General features: G+C 45.0%; 1 protein-coding gene, 1 long non-coding RNA gene and 1 pseudogene across 2 annotated transcripts in view; 1 reads left to right on the top strand and 2 right to left on the bottom strand.

Moving 5' to 3' along the window:
• Positions 1-3,434, top strand: part of LOC117979699 (uncharacterized) — a 43,641-nt gene extending 40,207 nt beyond the window's left edge. Inside the window, exon 3 of the long non-coding RNA XR_008624769.2 lies at positions 2,528-3,434. This is a non-coding gene — a long non-coding RNA (uncharacterized LOC117979699). The remainder of the gene's footprint in view (positions 1-2,527) is intronic.
• A 1,267-nt stretch (positions 3,435-4,701) lies between these two features.
• Positions 4,702-14,145, bottom strand: LOC117979697 (double homeobox protein 4C-like; annotated as a pseudogene).
• Positions 14,146-14,263: 118 nt separating this feature from the next.
• Positions 14,264-20,440, bottom strand: FRG2C (FSHD region gene 2 family member C). Its single transcript, XM_008953711.5, has 4 exons — positions 16,930-20,440; positions 16,591-16,668; positions 16,284-16,361; positions 14,264-15,960 (listed from the first exon to the last, which is right to left on the bottom strand). The coding sequence occupies exons 1-4, from the start codon at positions 17,105-17,107 to the stop codon at positions 15,446-15,448; spliced, it is 849 nt and encodes a 282-aa protein (XP_008951959.2). The 5' UTR covers positions 17,108-20,440; the 3' UTR covers positions 14,264-15,445.
• Positions 20,441-20,520: the final 80 nt, after the last annotated feature.

The raw sequence follows: 20,520 nt of genomic DNA, 5'->3' as shown, positions 1-20,520 counted from the left end.
TTTGACAAAGCTGGCAAAAACAAGCAATGGGGAAAAGATGCCGTATTCAATAAATGGTGCTGTGATAACTGGCTAGCCATATGCAGAAGATTGAAGTTGGACTGCTTCCTTATACCATACACAAAAATCAACTCAAGATGGATTAAATGCTTAAATGTAAAACCCAAAACCATAAAAGCCCTGGAAGACAACATAGGCAATACCATCCTGGACATAGAAACAGGCAAAGATTTCATGATAAAGACACCAAAAACAACAAATGCAACTATTGACAAGTGGGATGTAATTAAACTTAAAATCTTCTGCTCAGCAAAAGAAATTATCAATAGAGTGAACAGACAACCTGTAGAATGAGAAAAAATATTTACAAACTATGTATCTGACAAAGATGTAATATTCAATATAAGGAACTTAAATTTACAAGAGAAAAACAAACAACCCTATTAAAAAGTGGCCAAAGAATTGTCTATTCATGTCCTTAGCCTACTTTTTGATGGGATTGTTTGTTTTTTTCTTGCTAATTTGTTTGAGCTCGTTGTAGATTCTGGATGTTAGTTCTTTGTCAGATATACAGATTATGAAGATTTTCTCCCATTCTGTGGATTTTCTGTTAACTCTGCTGACTGTTCCTTTTGCCGCGAAAAAGCTCTTTAGTTTAATTAAATCCCAACTATTTATCTTTGTTTTTCTTGCATTTGCTGTTGGGTTCTTGGTCATGAAATCCATGCTAAGCCAATGTCTAGAAGGGTGTTTTTGATGTCATCTTCTAGAATTTTTATACTTTCAGGTCCTAGATTTAAGTCCTTGATCCATCTTGAGTTGATTTTTGTATAAGGTGAGAGATAAAGATCCAGTTTCATTCTCCTACTTGTGGCTTGCCAATTATCCCAGCACCGTTTGTTGGGTAGGGTGTTCTTTCCCCACTTTGTTTTTGTTTGCTTTGTCAAAGATCAGTTGATTGTAAATATTTGTGTTAATTTCTGGGTTCTCCATTATGTTCCATTTGTCTATGTGCCTGTTTTTATACCAGAACCATGCTGTTTTGGTGACTATGGTCTTACGATATAGTTTGAAATCAGGTAATGTGACGCCTTCTGATTTGTTCTTTTTGTTTAGTATTGCTTTGGCTATGTGGGCTCTTTTTTGGTTCCATATGAATTTTAGGATTTTTTTTTTTAGTTCTGTGAAGAATGATGATGGTTTTTTGATGGCAATTGCATTGAATTTGTAGATTGCTTTTGGCAGTATGGTCATAGACAATTCTCAGAAGATATACAAATGGCCAACAAACATATGAAAATATGCTCAACATCACTAATGATCAGGGAAATGCAAATTACAACCACAATGTGATACCACCTTACTCTCTCAAGAATGGTCATAATAAAAAAAATAATAGATGTTGGTGTGAATGTAGTGAAAAGGGAACACTTCTACACTGCTGGTGGGAATGTAAACTAGTACAATCACTATGGACAACAGTGTGGAGATTCCTTAAAGAACTAAAAGTAGAAGTACTATTTGACCCACCAATCCCACTACTGGCTATGTACCCAGAGGAAAAAAAAGTCATTATACAAAAAAGATACCTGCACACATATATTTATAGCAGCACAATTTGCAATTGCAAAAATGTTGAACCAATCCAAATGCTCATCAATCAACGAGTGGATGAAGAAACCGTGGTATATATGCACAATGGAATACTACTCAGCCATAAAGAGGAAATGAATTAATGGCAGTTGCAGCAACCTGGATGGGATTGAAGACTATTATTCTAGTGAAGTAACTCAGGAATGGAAAACCAAACATCATATATTCTCACTTATAATTGGGAGCTAAGCTATAAGGATGCAAAAGCTTAAGAATGACACAATAGACTTTGGGGACTCAGGGAGAAACGGGAGAAGGGGGTGAGTGATAAAAGGCTACAAATTGGGTTCAGTGTATACAGATGAGTTGATGGATGCACCAAAATCTTACAAATCAATAAAGAACTTACTAATGTAACCAAATGCCACCTGTTGTCCTAAAACCTATGGAAATAAAAAAAATGTTTAAAAAGTGGGCAAAGGACATGAACGCTTTTCAAAAGAATACATACATGTGACCAACAACCATAGAATACAAAGCTCAGTATCACTGATCATTAGAGAAATGCAAATCCAAGGCACAGTGAGACACCATCTCACACCAGTCAGAATGGCTATTATGAAAAAGTCAAAAAATGACAGATGCTTGGGAGTGTACATTGGTCCCACCATTGTGGAAAGCACAACAGTGCTCTCCTCGAAAGAGATAAAAGCAGAACTATCACTCGACTCAGCAATCTCATTACTGGGTATATACCCAGAGGTATATAAATTGTTCTATCATAAAGACACAAGCACGTAAATGTTTATTGCAGCATTATTCACAATAGTAAAGACATGGAATCAACCTAAATGCCCAATGACAGGTTGGATACAGATAATATGGCACATTGTGGAGCAAAATTTAAATATTAAATTTGAACTCTATTGAACAGGGACAGAAACAATGGTCACTAAGTCCTGGAACGAGTTGTGTGAGCCCCTTGAGGCATTCATCCAGTGCTGTTTCGGAGAAGTAGTTATTGAAAAACCACAGACAATGGCAAAAACAAGTTGACCTTTTTGTATTCCTTGAGCCCAGTCACGAAGGGCTCTCATGACTGGGCCTTCTGACAAACAACTTGTTACAAAAAGAGCTCGGTTCCCAGACTGCGCCGAAGTTTCATGGGACCTCTCCTCGTCTGTGCACGGACTACTGGCCAATTCTGGAGCCCAGGCAGTTGCTTCCTGGTCTGGTGATGAATCCTCCATAGTCTGGCGAGTGTAAAACAAAAAATATATATATATGTGTATATATATATATATATATATACACACACACATATATGTACATATATGTGTATATATACTTATATATATTACATATGTATACACACACACATATATATATATACATTTTCCCTTCTCCCCTTCCCATTACAATTTGTTTATTGTATCATTTGCTTATTATATCTATATTGCCATATACTTGGGATAAAGTCTGTTTACCCTTAAAAGTATTGTGTGTTTCTTTTCTTCTTTCCTCACACATTTCCCACACAGAACACACATATGCACCATGGAATACTATGCAGCCATGTGTTCTCACTTACAGTTGGGAGCTAAATAATGAGAACTTATGAACACAAAGAAGGAAACAACAGACAACAGACACTGGGGTCTACTTGAAGGGGGGAAGGTGGGAGGAGGGAGAGGAACAGAAAAGATAACTATGGGGTATTGGGCTTAATACCTGGGTTATGAAATAATCTGTATAACAAGCCCCTGAGATACGAGTTTGTCTATGTAACAAACCTTCACATGTTCCCCCGAGCCTAAAATAAAACATTTTTAAATCCTTTATGAAAGCTATAAGATCTGCTTCTGTGTGTTTGTATGTCTATATGTGTTACATGTATGTGATAATATTTTGTAAATAAGCTCGTTCTTAAATCGTTAGTAAAATAGAAATGGCTTTATAATTATCCATTAAATATAATTAGATATTTGCTTGATTTAACTGTGAGCTTATGTCTTTTGTTGAGAGTTTCTGGATTCAGGGGGTCTTGATAGATGACCATGATGAAGTATGGAGACATGTTCTCAGTGCCTAGACCAGCAGCTAAAAGCCAGAATCAAGCCCAATCGACCCCTTCTTTCTGTGCTTTCCCTGTTTTGCCTTTTGGCTATTTTAGGAGGGGTTGGATCCTCCAGGTATAGCCTTCACAGCTCTGTCTTTAGTCCTAATGGACTCAGGCAGGCCCTGATCTTCACAGTTTTCCTGGGTGCCATGTGGCTACTTGGGATCTAAAATTACTGAGGGAAGACATTACGGATGCTACCTGTGTCATGGTTTCAAAATTCTGTTCAGTAATTTAAAATCTTAAAGTCACGTTAAATTAAGTAATAGATAGCCATAAAATATCTTGAGTCATTTGTAAGCTAAAATAGTGAAATATTAACCATTAAAAATTAGTTTAGTTCTATATACCATGACATGTTTCTTGTATATGGTATAGAAAACCTAAATATCTTTAGTTCTGTTAATAAACAGTAATTTGAAGAACTATATTTCTTAAAAGTTGTAGAATGGTTTTTATCTAAAAATACTGATATAAGACAGTTGAAAAATCACTTTTTAGGGGTTCCATTGAATATTGGGGCTCCTAAGACTTGATTACTAGATATGAGAGAAACAATTCTGCATACAGAGTGTATAAAAAGCAAGATATGCCTTATTTTTCTTTTTTGAGACTGAGTCTTGTTCTGTTGCCCAGGCTGGCATGCAGTGGCATGATCTCAGCTCACTACAACCTCTGCCTCCCCGGTTCAAGTGATTCACCTGCCTCAGCCTCCCAAGTAGCTGGGATTACAGGTGCTCACCACCACACCCAGCTAATTTTTGTATTTTTAGTAGAGACAGAGGTTCACCATGTTGGCCAGGCTGGTCTCGAACCCCTGACCTCAAGTGATGCACCTGCCCTGGCCTCCCAAAGTGTTGGGATTATAGGATTGTGAAAATATGTTTTTGATGATAAAACTTATAAAGACATAAAACTGTGTTTTAATTTTTTTTTGGTTTGAAGTTACTTAAAGGTTTCAAATTGAAGAAGTAAAAAAAACTAGATAAAACTAGATAAATATAGAAAGTTGGGGGAAAACGCAAAGCATAGGTTCACAAAAATCTGGGATTAAAAGATAACAACATTTGATAAATGCATTTATAAAGTTTTATTAAATTAGCTTTAGAGGCCAGGCGCTGTGGCTCATGCCTATAAATAAATAAAATTTTCTTGTCAATTGTGTCTGACTATGACAACTTAAAGTCATTTCCACAGTAAATTGATTAATTCTGAGGCAGTTTCTGAAAACTTTACAAGCTTGCAAAATCCTGGAATATTGTATCTTTAAGGAGGTTCATGAAAGGATGGAGAAGGCCCTGAGAAGCACTCTTGAATACAGGTTTTTGAGAACTTTAGAATGATATTATTTGAACTGGGCAAGAATTCCCAGAACTTTAATGAAGAGACTAACTGGTTAATAAAACTGCTAACCCAAGCAGAATAAAAATCAATTGAATACAAAGAAAATACTTTGCCAGATTTTCATGCCAAATCAGCTAGTACTTAAATTGTCTAGATAAAGAATTTGAATGAACGGCATAGTCCAAGTCAAATTATCTATGATAATCCCTGATTAGTCAGTGCTATGCACCTAAGTTGAAGAAACAGTCCAATGTTAAGCATGGAGAACCAGAATGTCTTCCTTGTCCTTCCTTAGTTCTGAAAGCTTTTCTTATTAAAAGTTCTGAATTCTGATTCTTGGGTGTGAGAGTAAAGCAAGACGGCAGAAAGAAGGCTCCACTGATTGTCCCTCTGCAAGGACACCAGATGAACAACTATTAATATCCACATAGAAAATACATTTATAAGAACCAAAGATCAGGTGAGTACTCAAGTACCTGGTTTTAACCTCAGATCACTGAAAGAGGCACTGAAGAGACAGAAAAAACAGTCCTGAAATCACCGTTTCCTCATCCCCAGCAGTGATGGCATGCTGCAGAGATCAACTCTGGGTTCTGCGGGAGGGAGAACAGAGCAATTGTGAGGCACTGAACTCAGTGCTGTCCTGTTAGAGCAGAAAGGAAAACCAGACCAAGTGCAGTTAATGCTGATCCACAGAGCGATCAATTAAGCCAGCCCTAGCCAGAGGAGAATCAGATTCCAGTGGTTGGAACTTCAGTGTTTGGAAACCTGGCAACTAAGGGCTCCCGCACTCTGTGTGTCTAAGAAAACTTGAAAGGCAGCCTAGGCCATCAGGACTGTAACTCTTAGGTGAGGCCTAGGGCTGAATGGGGCCCAGGGACAGTGGACTGGGGTGGGGAGGGCATGCAACATACTGAGACACCAGCTGGGGCAGCCAAAGGAGTTCTGGCATTATCACTCTGCTAACACCAGACTGCACAGCTCATGGCTCCAAAAGGGACCCCATCCTTCTGCTTGAGGAGAGGAAGGAAAAGAATAGGGAGTACTTTGTCTTTCATCCTGGGCACCAGCTCAGCCACAGCAAGATAGTGCACTGGTCAGAATCCTGCAGCCTCCTTTCCAGTCTCTGGCTCCTAGACATTCCTAGACACACCCTGGGCCAGAAAGAAACCTGCTGCCTTGAAGAAAAGAACCATGTGCTGGCAGGATTTATCGCCTGCAAACTTGAAAACCTTTGGGCTCTGAATAACCAGCAGCCATACCCAGGTACTACATCAAGGGCCTTGGATGACCCTCATAGACTTGCTAGATTTAGGTGAGGTCAGCACATTACTAGCTGTGGTGGCTAAAAGGCAAAACTCCTTCTTCTTGGGAAAAGTAGAGGGAAAATTAAAGGGGACTTTTTCTTGCCCCTTAGGTACCAGCAAGGCCAGAGGTGGGTAGAGCACCAAGCGAACTTTCAGAATCCCTGATTCTAGGACTTGATTCTTGGTTGGCATTTATGAAGCTGCCCAGGGCCAGTAGGGATCCCATTGTCCTGAAAACGCAAGTCCCAGGCCAGGCAGCATTCATCACAAGCTGACAAGAGGCTTTGGGCCTTAAGGGAACATTGGTGGTAGCCTGGCAGTACTCACTGTGGCCTGAGGTGGTGGTGGCTACCCTGCCTTTAGGAAAGGAAGGGAGGAATAGGAAGGACTATGTCTTGTGGTTTGAGTGCCAGATCAGCTGCAATGCAATAGAATGTCAAGTGGACTTCTAAAATTTTTGACTCTACTCCCTGACTTCTGAATGGCATTTCTGGACCCAGCCAGGGACTGAGGGCACTCACTGCCCTAAAGGAAAGAACACAGGCCTGGCTGGCTTTGCCACCTGCTAATTGTAGAGACCAAAGGCCTTGAGTGAACATAGGCAGTCATCAGAAAGTTCATGCAGCAGGACTTGAGCAAGACCCGATGCTGTGCTAGCTTCAGGTCTGATCCAGGGCAGTCATAGTGGTGGTGGCCAGGGGTGCTTGTGTCTTTCTTCTCCCAGCTTTAGGTGGCTTAGAACAGAGAGAAAGACTCTGTATCTTTGAGAGAAAATAATGGTAGAGAACAAGAGTCTCTGGCTAGTAATCCAGAAAATTCTCCTGGATCTTGTTGAAGGCTGTCAAGGTGGTATTTCTCTGAGTCTGGAAGAATTACAGCATTATTGGGTATAAGGTGCCCCATAAAGCAGATATGGCTTAGATCACAACCTAAGCCATATTTGAACCATATTTGACCCAAGTCTTTTCAAATATGTGAAAAGTCTTCCCAAGAAAGACAGTTACAAATAAGCCCAGACAGTGAAGACTACAATAAATACTCACCTTTTCTCTTTTTTAATTTTATTTTTTAAACCTCTCATATGGTGCTGCATGCCCAAGATTTTAATGTCCAGACACTGAAGAACATCTACTAGCATCAACACCATCCAGGAAAAAAACATGACCTCACCAAGTGAACTAAATAAGGCACCAGGGACAAATCCTGGAGAAAAAGAGGTATGTGACCTTTCAGACAGAGAATTCAACATAGCTGTAAAAAGAAAAAAAAAAAAAAAACCTGAAAGAAATTTAAGATAACAAAGTAAAGAAATTCCAAATTTTATCAGCTAAACTCAACAAAGAGATTGAAATAGTTACAACAAATTAAGCAGAAATTCTGGAGCTGAAAAATGCAATTGGCATGCTGAAGAATGCATTAGAGCCATTTAATAGCAGAATGGATCAAGCAGAAGAAATAGTGAGCTTGAAGACAGGCTATTTGAAAATACATAGAAGAGACAAAAGAAAAAGAATAAAAACAACAAATCATGCCTACAGGATCTAGAAAAATAGCCTCACAAAGACAGATCTAAGAGCTATTGGTTTTAAAGAAGATGTAGAGACAGAGGCAGGGGTAGAAAAATTTATTCAAAGGGGTAACAACAGAAAACTTTCCAAACCTAGAGAAAGATATCCATATCCAACTACAAAAATGTTATAGGACATTAAGCAGATTTAACCCCAAAAAGACTATTTCAAAGCGTTCAATAGATCCTCCAAAAGTCAAAGATAAAGAAAAGTTCTAAAGGAAGAAAGAGAAAAGAAACAAGTAACATACCGGTGAGCTCCAACACGTCTGGCAGCCGACTTTACAGTGGAAACCCTACTGGCCAGGAGAGAGAAGCAATAAATATTTAAAGTACTAAAGGAAAAAAACTTTTACCTTAGAATAGCATATACAGTGAAAATGTTCTTCAAATAAAAAGAAATACTGACTTTTCCAGACAAACAAAAGCTGAAGTATTTTATGAATGCCATGTCTGTCCTAAAGGAATGCTAAAGAGAGTACTTCAATCAGGAAGAAAAGGACATTAATGAGCAATAAATGATCACCTAAAGGTAAAAAAATCCTCACTGCTAATAGGATACAAAACAAAACAGAATATTATAACACTATAGCTGTGTGGTGTGCAAACTACTCTTATTCAAAGTAGGAATACTAAATAATATCCAATCAAAAGTAATAGCTACAACAACATTTCAAGACATAGCACAATAAAATATAAATGGAAACAACAAAAAGTTAAAAAGTGAAGGGATGAGCACACCTGTCCTGAGCCGGCCGATGTGGTGGAAGCTCGGGGCTCGGGAGCCGGGGAAGCCCTGGAGCGTGGGCGGAAGGGAAGCCGCCCCGAGACCCGGAAGCCTGGGCAAGGGACGGAGGCCTCAGGCGCCCCCCAGCAACAGCAGGGCGGCGCCACACTGGTCCTGCGCGAGGCCTGGCCGCCGGCGACGGCGGGACGCTCTGGGAGGTCTGCGGAAAGCGCAGCGCCGCGACTGGCGGTGCTTAGGCTTAGAGGGGGAGAGCAGCCCGGCCACGGGCAAGCGGCTCCGGGGTGCCTGATCCCAGCCTCGCGGCCCCGGGTTGGTTATGACGCCTGGAATCAGGCGCGCGTATCTGGACCGGGTTCTTGGGCCAGCCACGCGCCACTGCCATTGTCCACGTCCATACTACCCTGAACACGAGAGAAACCCAAGCGGCGGCCCATGGGCACGCTCGGCGCCACTGCTCCCGCCACAGGGACAGGCGCACTCGACAACTTTCAGGGCCCACAGCACCAAGAGGACAGGGAGGAGCCAACAAAGGAATGACGCTAGGAAACGCACCCCCAAAGCAACCAACCAATCCAAGTAAAAACACGTCTCAGGGCTCCGTTGGTTTTCCCGCGTGGGCGGCCCTGCCCCCCTGTTCTAGCCCGGCCCAGGCACCCTCCACACTACCCTCGCCAAAGGGTCCCCTGTCTACCAGAGCAGAGCCTCCCTCTCCAAGGCTCTGTTGCTCCCCTTCTCTAGCTCCCTCACCCTCTCCCTTTCTCTACTTCCCTCTCCACCTTGCGCTCTCTCTTTCTCTCTCTCTCTCTCTCTCTCTCTCTCTCTCGCGCGCGCGCAGTTTCCCCGTCCCTCTCTGTCTCTCTCTGTCTCTCTCTCTCTCTGTCTCTCTGTCTCTCTCTCTCTCTCTCTCTCTCTCTCTCGCAGTTTCCCCGTCCTTCTCTGTCTCTCTCTCTATCGCTGTTTCTCTCTCTCCTTCCGTTTCTATCTCTCCATCCCTCTGTCCCTTGCTCTTCTTCAAGCTGTCTGTGTCTTTGTGTGTCTGCGTGTATGCTTGTGTTCCCGCGCGTGCGCCCGTATGTGTCTGTTTGAGAGTGGGTTTGCTAGTGATTGTGGTGGGGTGTGTCTGGATGTCCGTCAGTACCTTTGTCCTGGGATCAGGCTGCCAACTCTATTGCCAGCGCGTGGGTGTCATAGTTGCCGTGATAGTCTCACACACGCAGGTGTGTGGATCTCGTTCATTTTCATGTAGACAATGAGAGCGAAAACACAGAGAAAAAGAAACGTCCCGTGCATCACGGCCTGAGGATGGATTCCTGTTTCCTGCAAAATGGGGAGTCTCCGATATAGCCTGTTTGAAAACTGGAAAGGAGAGCACCGACACGATGCTGGTCTTCCACGCATTCCTGGAAGTTTCTGGGTCCCCACAGAGCTCGGGAAACAGTCAACATGGTCACGCTTTCCGGGGGCGGCAGAGACTTGAGTAACAGGCACCTTTGCAGAGAGCAAAGAAACGTGGAATCCAGAATCACGCTTCACTTGGCCTGAGCGTGACTTCTGTGTGGATGGGACTATCCGCCTCGCGCTCTGTTGCAGGGCTCAACGTGGGGATATGTCATCTGTGAACCATGTGGATGAAAAACAGACAACCACCCGAGTCTCCGCTCATTGCTGTCTGGGGAATTCGCTCATTCCTTCGGAAACGGAATTCGTCTGAATCGCTCTGGGATGAAGTAACCCAGGCTGGCGATCCGGAGGGCCGCTGAGCTCCCCGCCGGCCAACGGGGCTGTGGGCGCAGCACTTAGCCCTCACTGGGCACCCAACATTTTCCCGGATTGCTGGGTCCTGTTGGTTCTGGAGGCAGAAGACCGATTTTCTCTCTGCCTTCGGTTCTCTGTTTCTTGCTCCTTTTGTCCCTCGGTCCATCCTTCCCTCTGTTCTTCCCTCCCTGCCCTGGTTTTTTCCTCCCTTTCTCCCTGTCTCCCTCTTCCTCTCCCTTCCAGGGTCCCTCCGTCCATCCATCCTTTCCTAGCTCCATCCTTCCGTCCCACTCTGTCTCCGTTCCTGTCCTCATATCTGCCTGCCTTCCCTCTTGCCTGGAAAGGGCAGCACCCCGGTTTGCGCGGGGTCTCGGGTCTACATTTAGTTGCAAGGCGCTCCATGGTGCTGGCGAGGAGGCTGGCGGGACACGGGTTGGCAAGTGATAGTGAGCGAAGAGGCAGAGGAATCGAGCCGCAGAAAGGAGAACTGGCCTGGCTTCTGCCCCGACCCAGCGTTTCGCGGACTGAGGTCTCCGCCAACCCGACTGAAGAACGCGGGAGGAAAAGGGATGAGAGCTCCGCCTGGGCTGGTTAGAAAACCTAAGCTGTTGCCTGCAAACCCCCGCATGAGCAGTAGACAGTCCACCTCCCGGTACGTGGACGGGCCCTGGGATCCCCGGGATGCTCAGGAAAGAATGACAGCCCTCCTCTGTGTGGAGTCTCTCGCCGGACCTGGAACCCAGGGATCCTAGACAGGTCAGCTGGAAGGGAAGACACGCCTCTCCATACCGAGCCAGAGGTTCACCGCCAAAGAGAGGCCGCCGCCCTGCCCCCGCCCCGCCCCAACCCGGCGTCCTAAATCTCCTCCAGCAGAGCCCGGTGTTCTTCCTGGCTGAGGAGTGGTTCCAGCGGAGCGGGCTCTTCCACCTCCTTCAGCTCCCCCAGTGACACCGGATCTAGGAAAGGTTGTGCCTTTTGCTGAAACTCTGGGGTTGACGGGAGCTCATCTAACAGGCTGGAGGTGAGTGCAGACCAGCGCCCCGGCTCCTGGAGCGGTTTGGGAGGTGCCTGGATGGCTGGCATCTGTGCTTGACGCAGAGGCCTCCGGGGTCGCGAGCCTCGGAGGTGGAGGTGCCCCGTCTTCGGGTTCCCACGCCGCCCTGGCGACCTGGGGCTCCAGTCCCACCGCGGACTCCGGTGGGACGTGTGTGGCGCAAGCACACCTTGCGCCTGTGACTCAGCTTGAGGGGGCCCAAGCTGTCCCACTGAGCACGCGCCCAGCAGGCCGTCGCGCTGCGGGTCCTGGTCCTCCTGTCATTTATTGGGGTGCGGAGGCCTCCGAGGAGTCTGAGGGTGGGACAGTCCCATTTCCGGAGGAGCTAGGGCAGGGAACACAAAAGTCCCGAGTGCCGGGGCAGGTTGGGAGATCCCCTCTGCCGGCGCGGCCTGGCTGGGCTGGAACACGGGGACGGCCCCCGCTCCCTGGCTCACGAAAGCCCCCTGTGGGAGAGCCCCAGGCGCGCAGGGCACGTGGAGTGCGGGAAGCCCCGTTCCCCACGCCCCATTGTGGGCGAAGGCGACCCACGAGGGAGCAGGGTGACACCCGCCGGGGGCCGCGTTGCACAGGCCGCCTGCGTGCGCGGGCGCCCTGCCACCCTGTCCCGGGTGCCTGGCCCTTCGATTCTGAAACCAGATCTGAATCCTGGACTCCGGGAGGCCCGTCTCTCTGGCCAGTTGTTCCCTGGCGGCGATGCCTGGAAAGCGATCCTTCTCAAAGGCTCGGAGGAGCAGGGCGGTCTGGGATCCGGTGACGGCGGTCCGCTTTCGCCTGCCTTCTTGCGGGCCGCGTCTCCCGGGCCAGGGCCGAGATTCCCGCCGGTGCTGCCTCAGCTGGCGTGACCTCTCATTCTGAAACCAAATCTGGACCCTGGGCTCCGGAATGCCGATAGCCTGGGCCAGCCGTTCTCTGGTGGCGATGCCCGGGTACGGGTTCCGCTCAAAGCAGGCTCGCAGGGCCTCGCTTTGGCTCGGGGTCCAAACGAGTCTCCTTCGCCGTCCTCGTCCTCGGGCTTCCGCGGGGAGGGTGCTGTCCGAAGGTGTCGGGAGGGCCATCGCGGGGAGCCCCGGCCGGAATTTCACGGACGGACACCGGCAGAGAGAGGCCGGTGGGCTCCCGTGCACCTCAGCCGGCCTCTGCGCTGCAGGCAGGTCCAGCCAGGAGGCCCTTAGAAAGACCTACCACCTCCACCCCGTTATGAACATGCATGAGCTCGGGGCCCAAGATCCCGGGGTAGCCCGCCCTCCAAAGCCGAAAACCACAGGGACCAGGGCCTTGTGGGGTGGGTGGGTGTAGGGCCAGATTGGAGGGGAAAAAGGGGCTTCGGGGGCTGGCTCTCTAAGGTTCTCCAGTAATTCTATGGAAACTGGAAGCCTCTTTCTTGACTCCCACAGTTTTCAGGCAGAAACCACCCCGAAGGGTGGAGTGTGGAACTGAACTTCCATGACAGTCTTGAGTTTTCCAGGCCCTCTCCGTGAAGGCGGCAATGCCTGTGGGTGTCGCCGTTGCCGTGATAGTCTCACACACGCAGGGGTGTGGAACTCGTTCATTTTCATGTAGAAAACGAGAGCGAAACTACAGAGAAAAGAAACGTCCCATGCATCACAGCCTGACCACGGATTCCTGTTTCCTGCAACAAGGGAAGTCTCCACTGTGGCCTGTTTGGAAACTGGAAAGGAGAGCGAAGACAGGATGCTGCTTTTCCACGCTTCGCTGGAGGTTTCTGGGTCCCCACAGAGCTCGGGAAACAGTCAACATGGTCACGCTTTTGGGGGCCGGAGACACGTGAACAACAGGCCCCCTTGCAGAGGGCAAAGGAACGTGGAACCCAGAATCATGGTTCACTCGGTCTGAGTGTGACTCTTGTGTGGACGGGACTATCCGCCTTGCGCTCTGTTGCAGGCTCAACGTGGGGCTATGTCATCTGTGAACCATGTGGATGAAAAACGGACAATCACCCGAGTCTCGGCTCACTGCTCTCTGGGCAATTCGCTCATTCCTTGGGAGGCGGAATTCGTCTGAATCGCTCCGGGATGAAGTGACCCAGGCTGGCGATCCGGAGGGCCCGTGAGCGCCCCGCAGGCAGACGTGGCTGTGGGCCGAGCACTCAGCCTGCACTGGGCACCCAACATTTTCCCGGAGTGCGAGGTCCTGCTGGTCCTGGAGGCAGAAGACCGCTTTTCTCTCTGCCTTCCTCTCTCTGTCTCTTGCTCCCTTTCTCTCTCTGTCCTTCCCTTCCTCCCTCCCCCCTCCCTACCTCCCTTCCTCCCCCTCTCCCTACTTTCTCCTTTCCAATATCCCTCTGTCCATCTGTCCTTTTCTCGCTCCATTCCTCCCTTTCTCTCTGTTTCTGTTCCTCTCCCCATCTCTATTTTTCAATATTATATGATCCCATTGTGTGTATCTGTGTTAACATTTTTAGCAATAAAGTTCATTTTCATTAAGATATGTATATTGTTATTTAGACATGTTGTTTATGTGTGTGCATTTGTTTAATAGACATAAATTTATTTCAGAGTTATTCTACAGCATAGTGTAAGCATAACTCATAAGCAGTGTCAACCCAAAAATTGTGTGACTCGTGTTACTGTGATTCTTTTATACTGCAGTGGTCGAGAATAAAATCTCTGTATCTCCAATTTATATCTGTGTATTACCATTAAATTGGCCCCATTTCCTGTAGTGATAGAACACTATTCCCAGACTATGACAAGAGCTGTGGGCTGTGGGGAGGTCAGGGTTAGGATGATGCAGAAGTGAAGATAAGACATTCTCTTTTTCACATCTTTATTAAATACAAATTCCATATGAAAGAAATTTAAAATTCCAAACAACATTAATGTTTATTTCATTATTACATAAAATGAAAATTATAAAGCAACCAAACAAGTCATTAATACACTTAGATAATGAAAGATTGTATGATCTCGGTACAAAATACAAGTAGAATATATGTCAAATATAACAAAATACACTGTATTGTAGTATGTGATGAAATCTCCATATCCTGCAATACAGTACAATCAATTGAAATGTATGAAATACAATAAAATATAAATTCAGGATGTTTAAAATGAAATAAAACATGAGGCAGATGAATAAATAAGTACAATCATTTACCATTTAATATATCTTGACTTAAATTTTATGTAGAAATATTAAAAGTAAACAGCTTGCATAGTAATTTTACTATGCAAACTGTAAAAATGTATAGACATTTTCCCACAGGGAGTGCTATTAATGGTTTGTGGATATTAGTACTCCGTGGGTTCAGGCTGGAAGAGTGAGAGCCTACAACCTTTTCTGAATTAAAAGAGAAGCAATTTCTTGGTAAAGCGGCTCATGCCTGTAACCCCACCACGTCGGGAGGTGGAGGCTGGTGGATCACTTGAGTCCGAGGCCAACCTGGCCAACGTGACAAAACTCTACTAACAATACAAGAAAAAAACATTAGCCAGGCATGGCGGTACATGCCTGTAGTCCCAGCTACTTGGGAGGCTGAGGCATGAGAATTGTTTGAACCCAGGAAGCAGGGGTTGCAGTGAGCTAAGATTGTGCCACTGCACTCCAGCCTGAGTGACATAGCAAGACTGTCTCAAAAAAAAAAAGAGCATATAATTTTATATTTACTTTTCTACAATCTAAAATATGCAAATTCACGATTGCAATCTAATATTTTTCTGATTATATAGAAATGCACGACTGTCATCAGACATCCAAAAGGCATCAAATGTCTAACATGAAATATAAAATTTGTCTATAGCCTTAGCGGTCTGCAAAATTCAGGGCTCACCATTCTGAGTATACCACTCAAGTTTCTTTCCTATGACTTCTTCAGGTTCTGTCATTTATTAACACAGTGCATCTAAAATTGTCACTGCTGGTCGTCTGGAAGAATCTGAGAAGAAGCAGGTCCTTGTTCTCATTCCCAGAGCTGCATCTCTGCTGAATAGGGTCAGGGTGCTCCCAGCTTAGCCTCATCTGATCCACTGACAGGCTCAGTTATCTCCTGCCCAGGGAAGGGATGGGCTTCTCTATCCTGGGCTGAATCCCCAGGACCAGGCAGTGTGGCTGGGACAAGCCAGCTCTCAGCAGGGAAGACATAAGCTGCCTGAGTGGCCATGGAATACAAGGTCTGCACCTGGGCACACAGAGTCCCCCGGAGCCGAGTGAGCAGTGTCAGCTGCTCACAGGTCAGTGGAGAATGGATCTGCTGTGCCCACACCTGGGCTAGGTCTTGATAAACAGCCTCCGACATAGCTCGCACAGAGGTCACCAAGCTTTTTCGAAGTGACGGTGTTTGGACTTCTAGGGCCCGAGACCTATGCCGCTTGCTGCGCCCAGTGCAAGCCCTGGAACTTCCCCTATGGTGGGCATCACAGGTCTCCTGGATTTCACTGTTGTGCACAGCAGTGGAGGATCTTGATTTTTTATTCAACGTCAAGTTGCACTCCTCTTCTGGACAGTTCCCTGCAAAGAAAGCATGTAAGAGACTCACCAGAGCAGTCCCCACAGACCCTCATTTCCAGAATCCCCTGTGCACCCAGGTGAACCCCATTTGTCTCTCCCACTCCTTCCTGACCATCTCAGGACTGGAATGAAGTGAGGCTGAACCACTTGTGAGTCCCCAAATATTCTCAGAGTGCTAGGATCTCAAAAATTTACTTGTTAATAAGTAACTCCCTTTCCGCTCAAGCTTCGTATAAAAGTTTCCTGATTATTTGCCTTTTGGGGCAAACCAAAAACAAAAAAACCACCACCAACAACAACAACAACAAACACCAAGATTCTACCTGCTCTGTCTTGGCAGATATCCTTGGAACTGATTTTTCTTTTCCTGCAGTTTTCCTGATATGAGCTGGACTCTGGTTCTGTGAACACAATGAGAGTTTGAGAAAGTGCCTCCAACTGAACACCCTGAAATTCCTAGTCCATCCTGGACACACAGGAGCTGAGGTTACCGCCAAACCCCAGCTCTCTTCTGTTCTCCAGTGTCCAGGATCTGTACTGCCCTGGCTGCCAAGGAGCTCCCAGTTTCCTTGCCAGGGGAGCCTGTGTTGCTGCCCTGTCCCTTCTCACCTTGAAAGAGTCAAATCTTACCTGATCCAGCAGTGCTGTTCCCGGCCTTGAGCTTGGTTTCCTCAGAATTCTCCTTGTTTGGATTGGGATCTGATCCTGCTGCAAGAGAAAGTTTAGATGACTCACCTCTCCCTAGGCAGAGTCCCATCGTCTATCTCTCATGCATTTTTAAGCATCAGTCTTTCATGTGAAGCTCTTCTGCCAGTGTCACGAGTGAACACATTTCTCAAAGTCCCCTAAGGGCACTAAGCCATTTCCCATCCCCAAATCTCAAAATAAAACCCTGCTAAAGACACATAGCTCAGTATCCCTGATTCCAACCCTCTTTCCAGCCTCCGTAGGAGCAGCCCAAGGCCTTACCTTGCCTTTGTGTGTGCTTCTCACTGGAATGGGAGAAGGCGGTCTTGCCTTTTCCTTTGAATGGTTTCTTCTCATCTGAGCCCTTTTCTGTAAAGGAGATCTGTTGGAAAGGGGGCTGGTCAGTGGAGCACTGGATGGAGGAGCAGTGGAGATCGGGGTCTTCATTTCCCTGTCCCATGTTGAAGCTCAAGTGAAAGGTGCGCTCTCTCACATGTCCAAAGGCAGAGTGTGCGTTAGTCTGCTAGACCTGCCTTTTATACGTCCCTCGGCTGGGCGTGGCTTACTCTTATTGGCTGAAGAGTTTTCTCATTCCTGCCGCTTCTTAGAGCCTCAATCAGAAGTTTCTTGCTGTAGTTCTACTGGGGACCTAGACACAGTTAAGGGGAGACATTTTCAGGATCTTGTCATAGTGTCAAGAAAACAAAGAACCGGGAGCACAGGGACCGGAAGATCAGGGAATCATTTCTTCCGATTTCTGTCCCAGTTCCTACCTGGAAGTATTTATGATCCTGTTCACCTTTCAAGATGCACAATTAAACATGCCTATATTGACATATGTTATATATTTTGCACAGAAAGAGAATTTATTATACATAGTGTTAACGCTGTATGCATGGATATTATAATTTCTTAAATGCTTGGAAACAACAAATGTCAAATTATGGTTGAGTCTATTAGATCCACACATACATGATGAAATAAAAATGCAGAGAAAAAATAAATACCAAATGAAATGGCCCTTCCTACCTTAAAAATGGGGAAGATAATTAGATCAAATGCAATAAAATTGAATTGATTAGGTTGAGCCAGTGCTAACCTAATCAGCCCCCGATTCCAGGTGGAAAAACTTTCCCCCTTTCTCACCCTTCCTCAGTCATCCTGGGAGGGCCATTGTGTTCTGTGGAATTTATTCAGCCTCCCTAGTAAAAATGGACTTGGTCTCAAACAGGTAACCCAACTGATCACAAGAAAAACAGCCTAGATTCTAAACATTCAGCTCCTGTCTTCACACCGCAGACACCACCTGAATCCCGTCAAAGCCCACGTTATTTCTCAACATCCACCATATTCCAGGGCAGCCTCTCAAAATTGCCTCTGTGAGACGGGACAAGGTGTGGTGGAGCTCCAGGTTCAGAATAGCTGCCTCATCCCTTCCTACTGCGGCGGAGTCTGTCTCTGCTGGTCAGAGCCCTCCAACTAGCCTAGTCTATGTCCAAGCAAGTGTCCCCTAAAAGGACCTTCTTCTCTCCCCCTCTGCTGAGGAAGCATGCAGGAATGAGACTTTCTATGTCAGGGAGTACTCGGCCTCCAGTCCCAAATGACTTGATTGACTGATGAACTGATTCCTTGAGGAGGAGAAAGACACGGGGAAAAGATTGTGTTGGGTGAGTCTGTGTTTTCCCAGCTGTGCTGCCTGTGCAAATAGTGGAACCAAAAAAGAATTAGTGGTAGACAGACACTGCCTAGTGAAATTGTCTGAATGTAAATGGAACTTATCATAATATGATATCATTATATATTATATTATATTATAAAATTTATTTGACATCTAAATAAATTTTGATATATTATGATATATAAAATTTGGTCAGGTAATTTTGTAAGAAAATTGAGTTAAATTTTTTAACAATATTAACATATAAACTCAATAGAAAGCTAGGAAAATTGTCTGCTCTTGTGTAAATGACTGCTTTTTGGATAACTCTGTAAAAGGTGTGAAGAGGGGTCTGCTACTTACTTGATAGTAAGTACTTGATAAGACATCGACTTCCACATCTTTGCTGTTTTTAACCAGTGCCCTCTCAAGATATGAGAATATTTTAATCTAAGGAAGTATTTTCATAGATATCATAATAGGAATTTTGTTCATTTTAGTTAATAAATTATTATAACATTTAGTGATTATTAATAATTTATGTCACTGTTAAAATATACTCCTACAGACAACATATTACATATGTGTTTTGATTTGTCCTTTAATCTCAGGTAAATTTTTTAAATTTTTATTTATTAAATTCTATATATTTTAGATAAAAGAGACCTTGTAACTGCCATATGATGTACTTTCTTAGAAAGAGAAATTCTCAGGCAAAACTCAGGCCTGGCCAGGCACAGTACCTCATGCCTGTAATCCCAGCACTTTGCGAGGCCAAGGCGGGTGGATCGCCTTAGGTCAGGAGTTCAAGGCTAGCCTAGCCAACATAAGGAAACCCCATCTGTACTAAGAATACAAAAAAAAAAAAAAATTAACTGAATGTGGTGGCTCACGCCTGTAATCCCAGCTAGTTGGGAGGCAGGAGGATTGCTTGAATCCGGGAGGCAGAGGTTTTAGTGAGCCGAGATCATACCACTGCACTCCAGCTGGGCGACAGAGCAAAACTCCGTCTCAAAAAAAGAAAAAACTCAGACTTATTTTTATCAAAATCTAGATTTTAAATAACATTTCTAGGTGTCCCCTTTCAATAAAAATCCAAACCAAAGCAAACAAAAAATTTCTAGGTAATTCCCATGAATATTAGTAACTGTTAAATTGGGTACTTTTATTTTTAAGAGAGGGATTGTTTATATGAATGTGTTGATGTGTCAAACACGTACAGTTAAAATTGTACCTTTTTTTGACAGAGCCTTACTCTGTCCCTCTGGATGGAGTGCAGTGGTGCAATCACAGATCACTGAAGCCTTGACCTCCCAGACTCCAGTGATCCTCCCAAGTCAGCCTCCCAAATTGCTGTGACTACAAGTGTGCACCACTATGCCCAACTAACTTTTAAAAAATTGTTGCAGAGATGAGGTCTCACTATCTTGCCCCAGTGAGGTCTTGTTTTGTTGCCTAGGCTGGTCTCAAACTCCTGAGCTCTGGCTTCCAAAGTGATGAGGTTACGAATATGAGCCACTGTGCCCAGCCAAGATTAGACCTTTCAATGAGTGCACATCTTACTTCAAAAAAAAAAAAAAAAGAAACTTATTAAAAGATAAAGTCTGAGTTAAAAATGGGTTCACATTAATGATTTTTAATTTGGTACTTCTATTGTTAAAAGAGGGATTGTGTATATGGGTGTGTTTATGTGTAAAAAGCTAGTTAAGGTCGAATCTTTATTTATTTATTTTTTGAGGCAGTCTCACTCTGCCACCCAGGCTGATGTGTAGTGGCACAATCACAAATCACTGTAGCCTCAAACTCCTAGAATTAAGGGATCCTGCTATGTCAACATCCCAAGTAGCTGGAACTACAGGCATGCACCACTGTGCCTGATTCATTTTTAAAAAAAATTAATAAAGGTGTGGCCTCACTATGCTGCCCAGGCTGCTCTCAAACTCCTGACCTTAAATGATCCTCCTGCCTTGTCATTCCAAAGTGATGAGATTACACAGGCTTAAGCCATTGTGCTCAGCCAAGGTTTTACCTTCAATGAGCACACCTTTTATGTCAGAAAAAATAATAATAAATAATAAAGTCTGTGTGAGAAATGAGTTGAAGTATAGATAATACAAAATTGCATGTTATTAGTTGTTTTTGAGCCTGGGTAACAGGCCTATTGTACTGTTTCTTTTATTTTGTGTATGTTTTAAATTTTCTGTAATAAAACATGT

This window comes from Pan paniscus, chromosome 2 (genome assembly GCF_029289425.2).
Source record: "Pan paniscus chromosome 2, NHGRI_mPanPan1-v2.0_pri, whole genome shotgun sequence".
Classification (NCBI taxonomy): domain Eukaryota; kingdom Metazoa; phylum Chordata; class Mammalia; order Primates; family Hominidae; genus Pan; species Pan paniscus.
Note: the sequence above shows the minus strand (reverse complement) of the source record. Positions and strands in the feature narration are given on the sequence as shown.

What these genes read in the sequence shown, in the direction of transcription:
- FRG2C (XM_008953711.5), bottom strand. Translation starts at nt 17,107, where the DNA reads ATGGGACAGGGAAATGAAGACCCCGATCTCCACTGCTCCTCCATCCAG. An exon ending in GAAGCACACACAAAGGCAAG is followed by an intron (nt 16,669 to 16,929) that starts GTAAGGCCTTGG and finishes TTTCTCTTGCAG; the next exon opens with CAGGATCAGATCCCAATCCA. An exon ending in GAACAGCACTGCTGGATCAG is followed by an intron (nt 16,362 to 16,590) that starts GTAAGATTTGAC and finishes TTGTGTTCACAG; the next exon opens with AACCAGAGTCCAGCTCATAT.